This window comes from Pseudorasbora parva, chromosome 7 (genome assembly GCF_024679245.1).
Source record: "Pseudorasbora parva isolate DD20220531a chromosome 7, ASM2467924v1, whole genome shotgun sequence".
NCBI classification, from domain to species: domain Eukaryota; kingdom Metazoa; phylum Chordata; class Actinopteri; order Cypriniformes; family Gobionidae; genus Pseudorasbora; species Pseudorasbora parva.
In genome coordinates this window covers 714,853-737,352 of record NC_090178.1, presented here as the reverse complement: position 1 = coordinate 737,352, position 22,500 = coordinate 714,853, and the positions used below count along the sequence as shown (strand labels likewise).

Sequence of the window (22,500 nt, the reverse complement as noted above, 5' to 3'; positions counted from 1 at the left end):
GATCTATAAGTGTACCGAGTTTCATACATGTACGTGCAAGTGTGTTTAATATATAGACCCTGTTTTTCAAGGGGGCGCTGTTGAGCCCCCCTGCCACGCCCGGGGCAAAGGCCTCTACCAGACCCTGTTGGCCGCGCATTCCGATGTGTGTGCAAAGTTTCAAGAGTTTTCGAGCCCGTTAAGTGCCCCAAAAATGCCCAAAAGGCGAAAAGATAATAATAATAATAATAATAATAATAATAATTAAAGCTGCGAGCAGCGATGGCGGGCCCAAGCCGGTGGCACCGCCACCCCGGTGGCATCAGCTTAACTGTGCACAGCAGGCAATAGGCATTTAATATGGGAAAAAATAAATAATGGGACTATGTCAAAGTCATTTGAATTCACCTCATTAACTGCAGCAACTGGTGCTGCTATGACCAGGAACCACAACAGTCACATCTCTGAGATCAATTACATTTTATTCTTTAATTTTATGTTAGATGATGTCAAATGTCAATTTCAAAATTAAAGCTGCGAGCAGCGATGACGGGCCCAAGCCGGGGGCACCGCCACCCCGGTGGCATCAGCTTAACTGTGCGCAGCAGGCCAATAGGCATTTAATATGGGAAAAATAAATAATGGGACTTTGTCTAAGTCATTTGAATTCACCTCATTAACTGCAGCAACTGGTGCTGCTATGACCAGGAACCACAACACTCACATCTCTGAGATCAATTACATTTTATTCATTAATTTTATGTCAGATGATGTCAAATGTCAATTTCAAAATGAGTGCAGAATACCGTCCAAATGCTGAAGTTTTATTATCCTTACACTTCTCTTAAAAATAAATTAAGCCAAATCACAGAGACCGCAACAATGATTTTAATATCAGTGTCAGGTAAGAGTAATATGCGTGCATATAATTTATGGAAGTTTATAATAAACAGCCACTTTTATAAGATCATGTGAAATTTAATTTTTTAATCCATTTGAATTCTATCAATAAATAATTAGTTTAAAGAGGTGTCATACGTGATCTTTGCAAACACCGCACATGACCTTCTTTAAAGCCAATGTTAAAGAAAACAATTAAAAGTATTAGGATATCACTTTCAATTATGTGCAAATGTATTTTTTGCAGCTCAAAATATTGTAAGTTCAGAAGACCAGTATTTTATATATATATATATATATATATATATATATATATATATATATATATATATAATACATTTTTTTAAACTTATTTTCACAATAAAGTGATAGATATTGCTGATAGCAATTATGATATGAAAGGGTTAAATTATGAAAAAACAAGAGACAAGGTGACACAGACAGAGTGAGAGAGACCCCCTACACACACACACACACACACACACACACACACACACACACACACACACACAGTGAGAGAGACCCCCTCCACACACACACACACACACACACACACACACACAGAGTGAGAGAGACCCCCTCCACACACACACACACAGCGTGATCCTGAGAGAGGGAGGGGGAAGGGGAATGACAGACACAAAATCTAAACAGTGAGAGAACATTGTTTTTATTTCACTGTCTGAAAACACTGTTTTGCAATAACAGCAATAGTTTTATCTTCAAAACAGTGTTCCCTAGGACATAGCCAACCTGGTTACTGAATAAGGCTACACTTCCACCTTCTGGTTATTCTATATTTAGTTATTCTATATTTATATTTAAACAAAAGGCATTAATCTACTTTTTTTTTAAAACAATTAAATGTTTTTTTCTTTTGTTAGTAATGTTTTTTTATATTTATATTTTTTTATTAATAATTATTTGTATTAACACAATTATTTAACTAATTATATAAAACAATATTGTCAATGCCCTACAAATAAACTGGTTTTATACATTAATTTTTTTATTCAAACCCAGAATAAAATGTTTTATCCTTTAATGCAGGCCAAAGCACAGCATTGAGAGGTAATCTTTTTAGACAGAAGAGTGGCTCACACACACATACACACACACTGTAGAAATCAGTGACACGTGTCCCCATGAGTCTGTGTGCATTCAGGTTGAAGTCCCCACCAGGCTAGCAAAAAGAACACACACACACACGCACACACACACACAGTAGTAATGCTGAAATATGCTGCAGGCAACTCTTATCAGTTAAGCCCATCCACCATCCCCCATCCACAACACACACAACCACCCACAAACACACACACATACACACACACTCATGTCTGGTTCACTATCTTTCTGGGGACTCATAGACGTAATGGTTTTTATGCTGTACAAACCACCATCCCCCATCCACAACACACACACCCACCCACAAACACACACACATACACACACACTCATGTCTGGTTCACTATCTTTCTGGGGACTCATAGACGTAATGGTTTTTATGCTGTACAAACCATATATTCTGTCATCCTACACTGCTCCTGCCCCTAAACCTACCCATCACACAAAACTTTCTGCATTTTTACATTTTCAAAAGAACTCATTCTGTCTGATTTATAAGCTTTTGTACCCATTGGGAAGTCCCCATGAGTCTGTGTGCATTCAGGTTTAAGTCCCCACCAGCCTAGAAAACCATTGTCACACACACACAGAGGCAAGGTTTTTTGCTTGAAAGCTTATACAATATTGCCCTCTACTGGTCATTTAAGTGAGAGCATAAGTGTTGAAAAAAAAAAAAAAAAACAACAGTGTGATATATAGAATAACCAGCAGGTGGGAGTATAGCCTTATTTATGAACCAGGCACGTGTGTCCCTATTTTGTGTTTTTTAGGCTTTTGCTAAGGGAACACCGTTTGAGATATCCAATAACCGTTCGCATTTTAGCATCTTCTGTATATTTACTTCATGTTGTCCGAGTTTGGAGGAGATTGAATGAATCGCTTTTGAGGAGAAGGTAAAAACTCAGAGCTCGCTTTCGACTTCTTGTTATCTTCCAACCAAATTATCTGACTTCCTGTTGGTCAGAGCTAATGACTGTAAATTAGAAAGTTGTCCGGCTCGAAATGTACAATATATATATACCGAGTTTGGTGAATGTAGATAAAACTAACCCCCCGCTTTGGACAAAAGATGGCGCTACTGAGCCCCTCTACCACGCCCGTTTCTGAATCTTTGCTTGCATCTTCTGGACAGCATGTCTGATGTGTGTGTTGAGTTTCATGCAATTTCAAGCATTTGAAGAGTCTCAAAAACACCAAAAAAGATTATTAGACTTTGACACGTTGCCATGACAACAGTTTTTCTAGAATCAGGAATCCATTCATATGTCTATATCTGCCATGTTTTGACATTATACTGATGAAGTTTGAACTAAATCGGGTGAAAATAAGATAGGGATTTAAAGCAATTTTGAAAGTGACACACTTCCTGCTGCCAGTTGGTGGCGCTATAACTTTGACTCACAAAAGTCATATCCATGTGATCGGCCTCTTACAACGAACACACAGCTGAAGTTTCATCAAAATGAATTAATGTATGCAAAAGTTATAACACACTTCCTGTTTCCTTTTTCTCGCCATAAATTCGTCTCTTCGCCACGGCCAAACCGTTTGAGAAATCAGAAAGTTGCTCGCAATTTAGCATCCTCAGTGTCTTGACTTCATGCTGACCGAGTTTGGTGCTGATCGGGTGAATCGTCTAGGAGGAGTATCGCAAATTTCAGAGCATGCGTTTTCCGAACAACCCATAATAGCTCACTTCCTGTTGGGCTGACACATAACTTAGAGCACGAAAGTTGTTCGGCCCGATGAGCTCTATATGTGTACCGAGTTTCATATATGTACGTGCAAGTGTGTTTGATTTATAGACCCCGTTTTCAGACCCCACTTTAGGGGGCGCTGTCGAGCCCCCCTGCCACGCCCGGGTCCCAGCCTCAGCCCGGCCCTGATGGCCGCGCATTCTGATGCGTGTGCAAAGTTTCAAGAGTTTTCGAGCATGGGAAGGGCCCCAAAAATGCCCAAATAGTCGCGTAAAAAAATAATAATAATAATAATTAAAGCTGCGAGCAGCGATGGCGGGCCCAAGCCGGTGGCACCGCCACCCCGGTGGCATCAGCTTAACTGTGCACAGCAGGCAATAGGCATTTAATATGGGAAAAAATAAATAATGGGACTATGTCAAAGTCATTTGAATTCACCTCATTAACTGCAGCAACTGGTGCTGCTATGACCAGGAACCACAACACTCACATCTCTGAGATCAATTACATTTTATTCATTAATTTTATGTTAGATGATGTCAAATGTCAATTTCAAAATGAGTGCAGAATACTGTCCAAATGCTGAAGTTGTATTATCCTTACACTTCTCTTAAAAATAAATTAAGCCAAATCACAGAGACCGCAACAATGATTTTAATATCAGTGTCAGGTAAGAGTAATATGCGTGCATATCATTTATAGAAGTTTATTATAAACAGCCACTTTTATAAGATCATGTGAAATAATTTTTTTAATCCATTTGAATTATATCAATAAATTATTAGTGTAAAGAGGTGACATACGTGATCTTTGCAAACACAGCACATAACCTTCTTTAAAGCTCATGTGATAGAAAACAATTAAAAGTATTAGGATATCACTTTCAATTATGTGCAAATGCATTTTTTGCAGCTCAAAATATTGTAAGTTCAGAAGACCAGTGTTATATATATATATATATATATATATATATATATATATATATATATATATATATATATATATATATATATATAATACATTTTTTAAACTTATTTTTCACAATAAAGTGATAGAAATTGCTGATATAGCCTATGATATGAAAGGGTTAAATTATGAAAAAAAAACAAAAAACAAGGCGACACACACAGAGTGAGAGAGACCCCCTCCACACACACACACACACACACATAGAGTGATCCTGAGAGAGGGAGAGAGACCCCCTCCACACACACACATAAGCCCCGTTTCCACCACAGGAACTTTACCCAGGAACTAGGAACTTTGGGTGGTACTTCGTGTGTTTAGACCGCAGGAACCAGGGTAAAATTGAAGTTCCGGGTAAATATTTCCCCCTCCAAACGGCCCTGCTCGCGAGTTAGTACTTTTTCAAAGTTCAGGAACTTTCGAGGGCGGGACTTGGGCGCTGAACATGCTGATTGGTTGAGCTCACGCAGTTCAACCGGCATTTTTAAAAGTCTTTTGCGAGGTTCGTTCTGCGTTCAGTAAATATCAGTCTTTGCTCTCTGTCTGGTGGCGCGCGGTCGTCTCAGCCATCTCACGTTCAATGTCCGTAATAGCTGATAATAATATACATTGTCATTTTAAATCTAGCTTTACAAGCTTTCTGAATATGCTGCAGCTGCATGCTGCTGAATCTGCATATTAGTGCTCTTTTCTGTCATTGTTAATTACCTCTTTAGTAAACCTATACATAACCAGCAAAAGCAGCAAAGCTTGAATCTCGTCCATACTCGTTATTAATTTTTTTTCACCATGTAAACGACCTGACCGATTACTTTTAAGTGTGTGTCCTTACATGACGTGACGGCGCGCGCCGCGCTCATGTTGACAAGAGAGGAAAGTACATTTTTCTGAGGGGTAAACTTTTTATTTCGTAAGTTATGAAGATAATGTTGGAGTAATGACACAGCGTATATTGCCCCAGGCAGTTTTTACTTTAACTGCGCCTGACAGAAGATTTTTTTTTCTGAGATGATTATTACACTTTACAACAAATAGCTATAAATAATACTGTATTAGTCCTGGTGGCCGTTAAGAGTTGCTATGGCTACAGTCAACACACTCCAGCTGCTGGAGAAAACAGCGTTGACATTTTTGGTGCGGCAGACAAACTGCATATGACAAAATGATTGCGATTGAAAGTCATCACATGTAAACACCAGATCGGTTTAGATAACGTCTCATGTAAACAGATCACTAAATCTTTCAATCGGTACACACACAAATGATTACTGTCCTTCACTGATTTGGAGAAACAGTCGCGCGCAGTCCTACATCACCGGACTAATTTGCCTAATCTTCTCGGAACTTTATCGCGGTCGAAACGCAGACAGCTGCAGGTCTGGGGGGGAGAAAAGTTCCTGTAAAAAAGTTCCTGGTACAAATAGTTCCGGGTAATTTTGGTGGAAACGGGGCTATAGAGTGATCCTGAGAGAGGGAGAGTGAGGGGGGAGGGGAATGACAGACACAAAATCTAAACAGTGAGCGAACATTGTTTTTATTTCACTGTCTGAAAACACTGTGTTGCAAAAACAACAATAGTTTAATCTTCAAAACAGTGTTCCCTAGGACATATCCAACCTGGTTACTAAATAAGGCTACACTTCCACCTTCTGGTTATTCTATATGCCGGTAGCTCATTGGTTCTCATTTTTGTCCTTAAACAAAAGGCATTAATCTTCTCATTTTTTAAGTTACACACACTACTTTTTTTCTTTTTTTTTAAAGACAATTAAATGGGTTTTTTCTTTTGTTAGTAATGTTTTTTATATTTATATTTTTTATTAATAATTATTTGTATTAACACAATTATTTAACTAATTATATAAAACAATATTGTCAATGCCCTACAAATAAACTGGTTTTATACATTCATTTTTTTATTCAAACCCAGAATAAATTTTTTTATCCTTGAATGCAGGCCAGAGCACAGCATTGAGAGGTAATCTTTTTAGACAGAAGAGTGGCTCACACACACACACACACACACACACACACACACACACACACTGTAGAAATCAGTGACACGTGTCCCCATGAGTCTGTGTGCATTCAGGTTGAAGTCCCCACCAGGCTAGAAAAAAGAACACACACACACGCACGCACGCACGCACACACGAACACACACACACAGTAGTAATGCTGAAGTATGCTGCAGGCAACTCTTATCAGTTAAGCCCATCCACCATCCCCCATCCACAACACACACACCCACCCACAAACACACACACATACACACACACTCATGTCTGGTTCACTATCTTTCTGGGGACTCATAGATGTAATGGTTTTTATGCTGTACAAACCATATATTCTGTCATCCTACACTGCTCCTGCCCCTAAACCTACCCATCACACAAAACTTTCTTCAAAAGAACTCATTCTGTGTGATTTATAAGCTTTTGTACCCATTGGGAAGTCCCAATGAGTCTGTGTGCATTCAGGTTTAAGTCCCCACCAGGTTAGAAAACCATTCACACACCCAGAGAGGCAAGGTTTTTTGCTTGAAAACTTATACAATATTGCCCTCTACTGGTCATTTAAGGGAGAGCATAAGTGTTGAAAAAACAGAAAAAAAAAACAGAAAAACAGCCAGTGTGATATATAGAATAACCAGCAGGTGGGAGTATAGCCTTATTTATGAACCAGGCACGTGTGTCCCTATTTTGTGTTTTTTAGGCTTTTGCTACGGGAAAACCGTTTGAGATATCCAATAACCGTTCGCATTTTAGCATCTTCTGTATATTTACTTCATGTTGTCCGAGTTTGGAGGAGATTGAATGAATCGCTTTTGAGGAGAAGGTAAAAACTCAGAGCTCGCTTTGCCACTTCTTATTATCTTCCAACCAAATTATCTGACTTCCTGTTGGTCAGAGCTAATGACTGTAAATTAGAAAGTTGTCCGGCTCGAAATGTACAATATATATACCGAGTTTGGGGACTGCAGATAAAACTAACCCCCCACTTTGGACAAAAGCCACACTTCCTGCTGCCAGTTGGTGGCGTTATAACTTTGACTCACAAAAGTCATATCCATGTGATCGGCCTCTTACAACGAACACACAGCTGAAGTTTCATCAAAATGAATTAATGTATGCAAAAGTTATTACACACTTCCTGTTTCCCTTTTCTCGCCATAAATTCGTCTCTTCGCCACGGCCAAACCGTTTGAGATATCAAAAAGTTGCTCGCAATTTAGCATCCTCAGTGTCTTGACTTCAGGCTGACCGAGTTTGGTGCTGATCGGGTGAATCGTCTAGGAGGAGTATCGCAAATTCCACAGCATGCGTTTTCCGAACAACCCATAATAGCTCACTTCCTGTTGTGCTGACGCATGACTTAGAGCACGAAAGTTGTTCGGCCCGATGAGCTCTATATGTGTACCGAGTTTCATATGTGTACGTGCAAGTGTGTTTGATTTATAGACCCCGTTTTCAGACCCCACTTTAGGGGGCGCTGTCGAGCCCCCCTGCCACGCCCGGGTCCCAGCCTCAGCCCGGCCCTGATGGCCGCGCATTCTGATGCGTGTGCAAAGTTTCAAGAGTTTTCGAGCATGGGAAGGGCCCCAAAAATGCCCAAATAGTCGCGTAAAAAAATAATAAATAATAATAATAACAAAAAATAATCCTTAGAAGAACAATAGGGCTCTGCGCCCTTTCAGGGCTTGGGCCCTAATAATAATAATAATAACAAATAATCCTTAGAAGAACAATAGGGCTCTGCGCCCTTTCAGGGCTTGGGCCCTAATGAGTGCAGAATACTGTCCAAATGCTGAAGTTGTATTATCCTTACACTTCTCTTAAAAATAAATTAAGCCAAATCACAGAGACCGCAACAATGATTGTAATATCAGTGTCAGGTAAGAGTAATATGCGTGCATATCATTTATAGAAGTTTATTATAAACAGCCACTTTTATAAGATCATGTGAAATTATTTTTTTAATCCATTTGAATTCTATCAATAAATTATTAGTTTAAAGAGGTGTCATACGTGATCTTTGCAAACACAGCACATGACCTTCTTTAAAGCCAATGTTATAGAAAACAATTAAAAGTATTAGGATATAATAGGTCACTTTCAATTATGTGCAAATGCATTTTTTGCAGCTCAAAATATTGTAAGTTCAGAAGACCAGTGTTAAATATATATATATATATATATATATATATATATATATATATATATATATATAATACATTTTTTAAACTTATTTTTCACAATAAAGTGATAGAAATTGCTGATATAGCCTATGATATGAAAGGGTTAAATTATGAAAAAAAACAAGAAACAAGGCGACACACAGAGTGAGAGAGACCCCCTCCACACACACACACACACACATAGAGTGATCCTGAGAGAGGGAGAGAGACCCCCTCCACACACACACAGAGTGATCCTGAGAGAGGGAGAGAGACCCCCTCCACACACACACACACACACACACACACACACACACACACATAGAGTGATCCTGAGAGAGGGAGAGTGAGGGGGGAGGGGAATGACAGACACAAAATCTAAACAGTGAGAGAACATTGTTTTTATTTCACTGTCTGAAAACACTGTTTTGCAATAACAACAATAGTTTTATCTTCAAAACAGTGTTCCCTAGGACATATCCAACCTGGTTACTAAATAAGGCTACACTCCCACCTTCTGGTTATTCTATATTTAGTTATTCTATATTTATATTTAAAAGGCATTAATCTACTTTTTTTTAAGACAATTAAATGTGTTTTTTTCTTTTGTTAGTAATGTTTTTTTATATTTATATTTTTTTATTAATAATTATATGTATTAACACAATTATTTAACTAATTATATAAAACAATATTGTCAATGTCCTACAAATAAACTGATTTTATACATTTATTTTTTTATTCAAACCCAGAATAAAATGTTTTACCCTTTAATGCAGGCCAAAGCACAGCATTGAGAGGTAATCTTTTTAGACAGAAGAGTGGCTGACACACACACACACACACACACACACACACACACACTGTAGAAATCAGTGACACGTGTCCCCATGAGTCTGTGTGCATTCAGGTTGAAGTCCCCACCAGGCTAGAAAAAAGAACACACACACGCACACACGCACACACACACACACACACTGTAGAAATCAGTGACACGTGTCCCCATGAGTCTGTGTGCATTCAGGTTGAAGTCCCCACCAGGCTAGAAAAAAGAACACACACACACACACACACACACACACACACACACACACACACACACACACACACACACACACACACACACATAGTAGTAATGCTGAAGTATGCTGCAGGCAACTTTTATCAGTTAAGCCCATCCACCATCCCCCATCCACAACACACACACACACCCACCCACAAACACACACACACACACACACTCATGTCTGGTTCACTATCTTTCTGGGGACTCATAGACGTAATGGTTTTTATGCTGTACAAACCATATATTCTGTCCTCCTACACTGCTCCTGCCCCAAAACCTACCCATCACACAAAACTTTCTTCAAAAGAACTCATTCTGTTTGATTTATAAGCTTTTGTACCCATTGGGAAGTCCCCATGAGTCTGTGTGCATTCAGGTTTAAGTCCCCAGCAGGCTATATTGTCAATGCTCTACAAATTAACTGGTTCCATACTTTTTCCATTTTTTTATTCAAACCCAGAAATATATATATATATATATATATATATATATATATATATATATATATATATATATATATATATATATATATATATATATATATATATATATATCCTTTAATGCTGGCCAAAGCACACAGCAATAAAAGAGCTAATCTTTTCCTCATCAAAATGCAACTGGCACCCATCCCCCATCAGACACACACACACACACACACACACACACACACACACACACACACACACACACACACACACACACAGTCAGAGTCACATGTCTGGTCTCTGGTGTGCTATCTTTCTGGGGACTCACCATAGACTTAATGGTTTTTATACTGTACAAACCATATATTCTGTCCTCCTACACTGCTCCTACCCTAAACCTACCCATCACACAAAACTTTCTGCATTTTCACATTTTCAAAATAACTCATTCTGTATGATTTATAAGCTTTTGTACCCATTGGGAAGTCCCCATGAGTCTTTGTGCATTCAGGTTTAAGTCCCCACCAGGCTAAAAAACTATTCACACACACACACACAGAGGCAAGGTTTTTTGCTTGAAAACTTATACAATATCGCCCTCTAATGGTCATTTAAATGAGAGCATAAGTGTTGAGAAAAAAAAGAAAAAAAAACTGTGATTATATAGAATAACCAGCAGGTGGGAGTATAGCCTTATTTATGAACCAGGCACTGGTGTGCTTATTTTGTGTTTTTTAGGCTTTTGCTAAGGGAACACCGTTTGAGATATCCAATAACCGTTCGCATTTTAGCATCTTCTGTATATTTACTTCATGTTGTCCGAGTTTGGAGGAGATTGAATGAATCGCTTTTGATGAGAAGGTAAAAACTCAGAGCTCGCTTTTCACTTTTTCTCATTTTCAAACCAGATTATCTAACTTCCTGTTGGTCAGAGCTAATGACAGTAAATTAGAAAGTTGTCCGGCTCGAAAAGTACAATATATATACCGAGTTTGGTGACTGTAGATAAAACTAACCCCCCACTTTGGACAAAAGATGGCGCTATTGAGCCCCTCTACCACGCCCGTTTCTGAATCTTTGCTTGCATCTTCTGGACAGCATGTCTGATGTGTGTGTTGAGTTTCATGCAATTTCAAGCATGCTAAGAGTCTCAAAAACACATAAAAAGATTATTAGACTTTGACACGTTGCCATGACAACAGTATTTCAAGAATCAGGAATCCATTCATATGTCTATATCTGCCATGTTTTGACATTATACTGATGAAGTTTGAAGTGAATCGGGTGAAAATAAGATGGGGATTTAAAGCAATTTTGAAAGTGACACACTTCCTGCTGCCAGTTGGTGGCGCTATAACTTTGACTCACAAAAGTCATATCCATGTGATCGGCCTCCTACAACGAACACACAGCTGAAGTTTCATCAAAATGAATTAATGTATGCAGAAGTTATAACACACTTCCTGTTTCCCTTTTCTCGCCATAAATTCGTCTCTTCGCCACGGCCAAACCGTTTGAGATATCAAAAAGTTGCTCGCAATTTGGCATCCTCAGTGTGTTGACTTCACGCTGACCGAGTTTGGTGCTGATCGGGTGAATCGTCTAGGAGGAGTATCGCAAATTCCACAGCATGCGTTCCACAGCATGCGTTCAACAACCCCTAATAGCTCACTTCCTGTTGGGCTGACGCATAACTTAGAGCACGAAAGTTGTTCGGCCCGATGAGCTCTATATGTGTACCGAGTTTCATATATGTACGTGCAAGTGTGTTTGATTTATAGACCACGTTTTCAGAGCCCACTTTAGGGGGCGCTGTCGAGCCCCCCTGCCACGCCCGGGTCCCAGCCTCAGCCCGGCCCTGATGGCCGCGCATTCTGATGCGTGTGCAAAGTTTCAAGAGTTTTCGAGCATGGGAAAGGCCCCAAAAATGCCCAAATAGTCGGTAAAAAAAATAATAATATATTAAAGCTGCGAGCAGCGATGACGGGCCCAAGCCGGGGGCACCGCCACCCCGGTGGCATCAGCTTAACTGTGCACAGCAGGCAATAGGCATTTAATATGGGAAAAAATAAATAAAGGGACTATGTCAAAGTCATTTGAATTCACCTCATTAACTGCAGCAACTGGTGCTGCTATGACCAGGAACCACAACACTCACATCTCTGAGATCAATTACATTTTATTCTTTAATATTATGTCAGGTGATGTCAAATGTCAATTTCAAAATGAGTGCAGAATACTGTCCAAATGCTGAAGTTGCATTATCCTTACACTTCTCTTAAAAATAAATTAAGCCAAATCACAGAGACTGCAACAATGATTTTAATATCAGTGTCAGGTAAGAGTAATATGCGTGCATAAAATTTATAGAAGTTTATTATAAACAGCCACTTTTATAAGATCATGTGAAATTATATTTTTTTTATCCATTTGAATTTTATCAATAAATAATTAGTTTAAAGAGGTGTCATATGTGATCCTTGCAAACACAGCACATGACCTTCTTTAAAGCCCATGTTATAGAAAACAATTAAAAGTATTAGGATATCACTTTCAATTATGTGCAAATGTATTTTTTGCAGCTCAAAATATTGTAAGTTCAGAAGACCAGTGTTATATATATGTATAATACATTTTTTAAAACTTATTTTTCACAATAAAGTGATAGATATTGCTGATAGCTTTTGATATGAAAGGGTTAAATTATGAAAAACAAGAAACAAGGCGACATACACAGAGTGAGAGAGACCCCCTCCACACACACACACACACACACAGAGTGATCCTGAGAGAGGGAGAGTGGGGGGGGGGGGGGGTAAGGACAGACACAAAATATAAACAGTGAGAGAACATTGTTTTTATTTCACTGTCTGAAAACACTGTTTTGCAATAACAACAATAGTTTTATCTTCAAAACAGTGTTCCCTAGGACATATCCAACCTGGTTACTAAATAAGGCTACACTCCCACCTTCTGGTTATTCTATATGCCGGTAGCTCATTGGTTCTCATTTTTGTCCTTAAACAAAAGGCATTAATCTTCTCATTTTTTTAAGTTACACACACTACTTTTTTTTTCCTTTTCTTTTTAAAGACAATTAAATGTGTTTTTTCTTTTGTTAGTAATGTTTTTTTAAATATTTATATATTTTTATTAATAATTATTTGTATTAACACAATGATTTAACTAATTATATAAAACAATATTGTCAATGCCCTACAAATAAACTGGTTTTATACATGAATTTTTTTATTCAAACCCAGAATAATATGTTTAATCCTTTAATGCAGGCCAAAGCACAGCATTGAGAGGTAATCTTTTTAGACAGAAGAGTGGCTCTCTCTCTCTCACACACACACACACACACACACACACACACACACACACACACACACACACACACACACACACACACACACACACACACACACACACACACTGTAGAAATCAGTGACACGTGTCCCAATGAGTCTGTGTGCATTCAGGTTGAAGTCCCCACCAGGCTAGAAAAAAGAACACGCACACACAGTAGTAATGCTGAAGTATGCTGCAGGCAACTCTTATCAGTTAAGCCCATCCACCATCCCCCATCCACAACAACCCCCCCCCCCCCCCCCCCCCCCCCCACACACACACACACACACACTGTAGAAATCAATGACACATGTCCCCATGAGTCTGTGTGCATTCAGGTTGAAGTCCCCTCCAGGCTAGAAAAAAGAACACACACACACACACACACACACACACACACACACACACACACACACACACACACACACACACACTCATGTCTGGTTCACTATCTATTTGGGGACTCACCATAGGCATAATGATTTTTATGCTGTACAAACCATATTCTGTCCTCCTACACTACTCCTACCCCAAAACCTACCCATCACACAAAACTTTCAGCATTTTCACCTTTTCAAAAGAACTCATTCTGTCTGATTTATAAGCTTTTGTACCCATTGGGAAGTCCCCATGAGTCTGTGTGCATTCAGGTTTAAGTCCCCACCAGCCTAGAAAACCATTCTCACACACACACACAGAGGCAAGTTTTTTTGCTTGAAAACTTATACAATATTGCCCTCTACTGGTCATTTAAGGGAGAGCATAAGTGTTGAAAAAAAACACAAAAAAAACAGTGTGATATATAGAATAACCAGCAGGTGGGAGTATAGCCTTATTTATGAACCAGGCACTTGTGTGCTTATTTTGTGTTTTTTAGGCTTTTGCTACGGGAAAACCGTTTGAGATATCCAATAACCGTTCACATTTTAGCATCTTCTGTATATTTACTTCATGTTGTCCGAGTTTGGAGGAGATTGAATGAATCGCTTTTGAGGAGAAGGTAAAAACTCAGAGCTCGCTTTCGACTTCTTGTTATCTTCCAACCAAATTATCTGACTTCCTGTTGGTCAGAGCTAATGACTTTAAATTAGAAAGTTGTCCGGCTCGAAATGTACAATATATATACCGAGTTTGGTGACTGTAGATAAAACTAACCCCCCGCTTTGGACAAAAGATGGCGCTACTGAGCCCCTCTACCGCGCCCATTTCTGAATCTTTGCTTGCATCTTCAGGACAGCATGTCTGATGTGTGTGTTGAGTTTCATGCAATTTCAAGCATGTGAAGAGTCTCAAAAACACCAAAAAAGATTATTAGACTTTGACACGTTGCCATGACAACAGTATTTCAAGAATCAGGAATCCATTCATATGTCTATATCTGCCATGTTTTGACATTATACTGATGAAGTTTGAAGTAAATCGGGTGAAAATAAGATGGGGATTTAAAGCAATTTTGAAAGTGACACACTTCCTGATGCCAGTTGGTGGCGCTATAACTTTGTCTCACAAAAGTCATATCCATGTGATCGGCCTCTTACAACGAACACACAGCTGAAGTTTCATCAAAATGAATTAATGTATGCAAAAGTTATAACACACTTCCTGTTTCCTTTTTCTCGCCATAAATTCGTCTCTTCGCCACGGCCTAACCGTTTGAGATATCAAAAAGTTGCTCGCAATTTAGCATCCTCAGTGTCTTGACTTCATGCTGACCGAGTTTGGTGCTGATCGGGTAAATCGTCTAGGAGGAGTATCGCTAATTCCACAGCATGCGTTTTCCGAACAACCCATAATAGCTCACTTCCTGTTGGGCTGACGCATAACTCAGAGCACGAAAGTTGTTCGGCCCGATGAGCTCTATATGTGTACCGAGTTTCATATATGTACGTGCAAGTGTGTTTGATTTATAGACCACGTTTTCAGAGCCCACTTTAGGGGGCGCTGTCGAGCCCCCCTGCCACGCCCGGGTCCCAGCCTCAGCCCGGCCCTGATGGCCGCGCATTCTGATGCGTGTGCAAAGTTTCAAGAGTTTTCGAGCATGGGAAGGGCTCCAAAAATGCCCAAATAGTCGGTAAAAAAAATTATAATATATAATAATAATAATCCTTAGAAGAACAATAGGGCTCTGCGCCCTTTCAGGGCTTGGGCCCTAATAATCCTTAGAAGAACAATAGGGCTCTGCGCCCTTTCAGGGCTTGGGCCCTAATAATCCTTAGAAGAACAATAGGGCTCTGCGCCCTTTCAGGGCTTGGGCCCTAATTATATTAAAATAATTATTTAAAACTGAGAATGAAACCGTTTCGCATTCTGTCTAGGGAAAGAGAGCATCGCTACAACTTCTGAAAGAGACCGGCAGTGTTTTAGCGAACATTTGTGTCATAAATTGTTCACGTTTCTGTGTGTGTGTGTGTGTGTGTGTGTGTGTGTGTCAAACAGCGCGAGACTGCAAATGATTGCGTTTAATAACTCTTTTAATGTCAGGTTAGTCCCATCAGTAGCAGTAATGTGCCCAGTCTGTTCTCTGCCCAGTGTCTGACCTAAACTTTCACAATGTTGAAGTAGCGTATGAAAACCATTCAGATATTGGAGCCGCTGCGATGTGTACATCTGCGATACTTCGATCATTTTGATATATTGCACAGCCCTAGTGTGTGTGTGTGTGTGTGTGTGTGTGTGTGTGTGTGTGTGTGTGTGTGTGTTCCAGGGCTCGACATTAAGCATATTCGTGTGCTTGTCCGGAAATGTTTTATTGTTTGTGTTGTAAATGATTTATTCTGAAGCGATATCCTCACCAGTGTTCAGTCAGCTTCGGCATATTTAAATCTGCATATTTGTGATTCGTTTCCCTTTGATAAAGGACATTCCCCTAATCTTAATAAATATAGGCTGTGCTTCAGGTCTCATTATATTCTTAAATTTGATTTATACATTATATTAAAATACGACACTGGGGCTGTTACCAATCACATTAAATAATGTTATGAGATTAGTCATGTCGAGCTTTATTTCAGACTCCATATAATAACAATTACACCAAAACAAGACAAATGACAAACAAAATGAATCGATACAATAACATTAAAATCCATATCAGTGCTTTCTCCGGTGTCTCCAGAGCTAAATCTGACACTGCTCTGCTTGGGCATCCTTTAAACATTTATAATATTTTGTGAGAGCTCACGACGCTTCATAAATGTACACACCATATTCCCAATCACCGCATTTAGTGTGGGAATATTATTTTGAATAAATAGCAAACTGGCTCTTGTCCTTCAACCGAATGCAAAGTGCTTCATTATATGAAACCTGCAGCTTCCTGTGTTTACTTTTACTGTCACTGCACCACAACAGTATTTTTGAATAAACAAATAAGAAATGTTGGGAAGAATGTTTAAACATTAAACTAAACCACCAGTAGGTGGCAGCAGGTGAGTCTTAATGAGCGAGTCATTGAGTCAATTCACTCATACACTGAATCATTCACACACTGAATCATTCACACACTGAATCATTTAAACACTGAATCATTCACACACTGAATCATTCACACACTGAATCATTCACATACTGAATCATTCACACACTGAATCATTCAGTTACACAGAAGCGGTCAATATTGCATCTGAAATGTAAGTGATTTAATGTTAATTGTTTATGGAGCTGTTAGATGAATTCCGTGTTGTTTTCAGTCGTGATGCTGTTCAGGAAAACACACTCGTGATGTTGTTTAACTCTATCATGTTATAAATATATAAACTGCACATGTTGAATGTGTTGTGAACCGTCAGTTAATTATATATTATCCACTATCGATAAATGAACGCAGAATCATTCTCGTATTTTGGTCCTCCGCTGGTTATTTGATTTTGGACAAGTGTTAATGTCGAGCCCTGACTTCAAAAAGCAAAGTTGAGTTCATTTTGATGATGGTCATTTTAAGTTCATTTTGGTGTGTGTATGTGTGTGTTTCTCTGTGTGTGTGTGTGTGTGTGTGTGTGTGTGTGTTTCTGTGTGTGCCTGTGTATGTGTGTGTTTCTGTGTGTGTGTGTGTGTGTGTGTGTGTGTGTGTGTTTCTGTGTGTGTGTGTGTGTGTGTGTGTGTGTGTGTGTGTGTGTTTCTGTGTGTGCCTGTGTATGTGTGTGTTTCTGTGTGTGTGTGATCAGATCGTGGGTAATCTCATCTACTATCGCTACATGAACCCTGCGGTCGTGGCTCCGGACGGCTTTGACGTGGTTGAGTTTGGAGCCGGTTCTGCTCTGCTTCCGGGTCAGCGGCGGACTCTGGGCTCCATCGCTCGCATCCTTCAGCACAGCGCCGCGCTCAAACACTTCCACGGAGACTCGGCGCACCTGCACGCGCTCAACCAGTACATCACACACACACACGCGCGCTTCAGGTGAGTGTGTGACGCGCTCAACCAGTACACCATACACACACACACACGCGCGCGCGCGCTTCAGGTGAGTGTGTGACGCGCTCAACCAGTACACCATACACACACACACGCGCGCGCTTCAGGTGAGTGTGTGACGCGCTCAACCAGTACACCATACACACACACACACACACACGCGCTTCAGGTGAGTGTGTGACGCGCTCAACCAGTACACCATACACACACACACACACACACACACGCACGCACGCACGCACGCACGCGCGCGCGCGCGCGCTTCAGGTGAGTGTGTGACACGCTCAACCAGTACACCATACACACACACACACACACACACACGTGCGCTTCAGGTGAGTGTGTGACGCACTCAACCAGTACATCATTCACACACACACACACACACGCGTGCTTCAGGTGAGTGTGTGACGCACTCAACCAGTACATCATTCACACACACACACACACACACACACACACACACAGGTGAGTGTGTGACCTCTGTGGAGTGCCAAGGCTGTATCGCAACGGTACGCATTATCTGAATGATTTTAATTGGCTACTTCAACATCCTGAAAGCGTCTGTTTTAGGTCAGCATACACACTGCAAAAAACGCTCTTCTTCTTTAGTCTTTTTGTCTCGTTTCCAGCCCAAATATCTAACAATTCCTAATGGGTCCCGCACACTGTGCGATTTTTCAAAATCCTTTGCGAATGTCCCTTGTCAGACTGTACGATCATGATCCCCGCTGTAAGCCGTATCACACTGTAAGAGCTCAGTTGGCATTAATGTCAGACTGCACGATAGTGAAGGCGCGCTAAAAACGGACGCGCACAAGAAAACTCACCCGGAGTTTTATATCATCAGTGAATGAGGCGTTCGGTGACGGTGAGCTGCATTACACGCCGGACTGAAATGACGGCTCTCGTTTTGGTCATAGTTTGTCTTGAAAAACGGAGATATTTGACGGTCGTCGTAAGAGAAGTCACACTGCAGGATTGTGCGCCAAATCTGACACTGCCAGAATTTCGTCTGAGGTCAAATTTGATCGCAGCGCTCATTAATCGGCTGCCGGTGAACATGTCAAACTAACGACCAAAGACGTCAGATCTTAGCCGAGGATCAGAGGAATCTTTTAGGATTTGCTTGTCTCAGACGGCCAAATCGTGGCCAAAATCGCACAGTGTGCACCCGGCTTAAATCAAGATGCAATAATAATCTGATGTCTGATTGAAATCTTGTTTCTTGTTTCCGTCCCTATCAGAAATCAGATTACTCTCCTCACCCCATTGGCTGATCATTTTGCCTGTTTGAAGCAAAAACTCTTCATTTAATATTATTTTCAACAAAACAAGGAAAATATCTCCTGTCGTTTGGCTGATCTAGGGAATGATCTTGAGTTAAGAATGTTTCGATATTTGGGCTGGAGACGAGACACAGTGCCTAAATAAGTGTATCACTCTCCAGGCCAGAGCGTTAGTAAAGACGTCATTAAAGTAATCATGACTCCACGGGTTCAGCCTGAGTTTTATTAAGCTTTATTTGTGCAAAAATAAAATAATAAATGACCACTTTCCTTATATAATATTAATATCAAAAGCACGAACATTGTTACATGAATTTAAAGTGGAAAATGTCATCTCGTCCTCCACAGGAAGTTCCTGCGGTGTGTGTGTGACGTTCCTGAGCCGGAGGAACGTTTTAACATCGATGAGTATTCAGAGACGCTCATCCTCAACAGACCTGTGATCTACATCTCCATCAGCGAACTCATCAACACACACAGAGTCAGTTCTGCGTCATAATCATCATTTCACAGGACACGCCTTTATTAAACACCAGTGGGCCTTATCATAGCTCAAATAATATTAATAAATAACTGTAATACAGTTCTGTGTTCAGGGAAGGAGGCGAACATTTAAAAGGAAGTGTGTGTAAGATTGTGGCCAAAACTGGTACTGCAGTCAGATGCCTGTAGAGCGGTGTCCCCCCCTCCCCCTGACTCGAGGTTGCCAGATTGACTGCAGGATCAGCAGAACGTTTGTAGATCTGCAGCTGTGCTAACTAGAGTTAATCTGGCAACCCCGAGCACTACTGACTCCTGATTGGTCGATAGGCGGAGGGCGGAGCTTCAGGACAAAACACAACGTCAACAACAACAACTTTAAAAAAAATGACAATATCCTGCCGGACTACTGCTGTCAGTGATAGAAGAGTTTAAAATGAACACGATTTATTAATGTCTAGAGACACATCAGGGCCATTTTAGGATTATTGAAATACATTTCTTACACACAGTTCCTTTAACAGACTTTAATAAATAAACAAATTAGGGATGCTCTTTTCGGTTAATTTTCCCAACCGATGCTCATTATTCAATTCCAATCCAATCCACTTTATTTATATAGCACTTTTAACAAACAACAATCAGTTTCCAAAGTGCTGCACAAAATAAAATAAAAATAAGTAAATAAATAAAAAAAAAAAAAAAAAAGCACAAAGATATATAAAATCAACAAGACACAGGACCACACAACTCACGCGGAGTTAAAAGCCAAGGAATAAAAGTGGGTCTTAAGACGAGACTTAAAACATTCAACTGTGGGAGCCGTTCTGACCAGGGGAGGCAGAGCGTTCCACAATCTGGGGCCAATCACTGCGAAAGCCCGGTCCCCCCTGGTTTTAAGTCTGGTCCTAGGAACCAAAAGCTGGAGCTGGCCCTCAGACCTCAGTGAACGCGACGGTGTATAAATTTGGATGAGGTCCATAATATACTGTGGGGCCAGTCCATTCAAAGCTTTAAAAACAAACAATAAAATCTTAAAATCAATTCTAAATCGAACAGGAAGCCAGTGCAGAGAAGCGAGGATGGGGGTAATGTGTTCGCGCTTTTTGGTTCCTGTTAAAAGCCGTGCTGCAGAGTTCTGGACTAACTGTAAGCGAGACAGTGCATTTTGTGATATTCCAGTGTATAGTGCATTACAGTAGTCCAGACGTGACGAAATAAAAGCATGCATGACTTGCTCAAAATGTTTAAAAGATAAAAAAGGTTTAATTTTGGATAAAAGACGAAGATTAAAAAAACTCGATTTTACGACAGTGTTAATTTGTTTATCCAGTTTAAAATCACTGTCTATAGTGACGCCAAGGCTGGTGGCTGTGGGATGCACATGGGTTTTGAGGGGACCTAAGTCGACCTGAGGTCCAATGGGTCCAAACAACATTATTTCTGTTTTCCCCTCATTTAGGATTAAACAATTCTGAGCCAACCAGGACTTGATGTCACTTAAACACTCGAGTAAGGGTGTCAAGGGGGCGTGTTCATTTTTTGTCAAAGGCATGTATATTTGGCAATCGTCTGCATAAAAATGATAGGAGATACCGTGCTTTTTAAAAATCACACTGAGTGGTAGAAGGTACAGAGCAAAGAGAATGGGCCCAAGAATTGATCCCTGGGGTACTCCACAGTTCAAAGGGGCGGTGGACGAAATAGAGTCCCCCAGTCTGACAGCAAAACTCCTCCCAGACAGGTACGACCTGAACCACTCTAGCGCTGTCCCCCTGACACCCACACAGTTTTCCAGACGAGATAAAAGAATTGTGTGGTCAACTGTGTCAAAAGCAGCAGTTAAGTCTAAAAGCACTAAAATAACTGAGTCACCAGTATCAGTCGTTAAAAATAAATCGTTAAAAACCTTTAAGAGTGCAGACTCAGTGCTATGGAAGGCTCTGTAACCTGACTGGAAAGTGTCAAAAATGCAATTTGCATCTAAAAAAGGCTGTAACTGTGACAATATACTTTTCTCTAAAATCTTCGACAGGAATGGAAGTTTGGAGATTGGTCGATAGTTTGATAAAATTGTATGGTCAAGACCAGGTTTTTTAATCAAAGGTTCAACAACAGCCTTTTTACAAAAAGAGGGCACAATACCAGAGGACAGACTGCTATTGATGATGTCCCTGACATAAGGGCCAATAGTCACCCAAACCTCTTTAAAAAAGCGAGGAGGAACTGTGTCAGTGGGAGAAGAGGAAGGTTTTAATGTATTGACAATTTCAGTAAGAAATGACAACGATACGGGCTTAAACTGATTAAAAATATCAGGGCACCGTGTCATTATAGGAAGATGAAACAAAGGGGGCGATATATTGGCTCTAATAGTAGCGATCTTGTTATTAAAAAATTGCAAAAAGTTTTCACATGTTTCGCGTGACACTTCCAGTACAGTGGTAGGACTGGTGTTTAAAACAGAATCAATAGTTTTAAACAGAACCCGGGGCTTATTTATATTATTTGATATGATATTTGAAAGATATTTTGTTTTTTCAGCTTTAACAGTATTCTGATAGGTTCTCCAACTATTGTTAAGGATTTGGTAGGACACATGAAGTCCGTCTTTTTTCCACATGCGCT

At 40.1% G+C, this 22,500-nt stretch overlaps 1 protein-coding gene across 1 annotated transcript in view; it reads left to right on the top strand.

Moving 5' to 3' along the window:
* iqgap3 (IQ motif containing GTPase activating protein 3) overlaps positions 1 to 22,500 on the top strand; it is a 98,168-nt gene that overhangs the window by 68,862 nt on the left and 6,806 nt on the right. The window contains exons 29-30 of the mRNA XM_067447730.1: positions 17,856 to 18,088; positions 19,741 to 19,873. Of these exons, the coding sequence (XP_067303831.1) occupies positions 17,856 to 18,088; positions 19,741 to 19,873 (366 nt within the window). The remainder of the gene's footprint in view (positions 1 to 17,855; positions 18,089 to 19,740; positions 19,874 to 22,500) is intronic.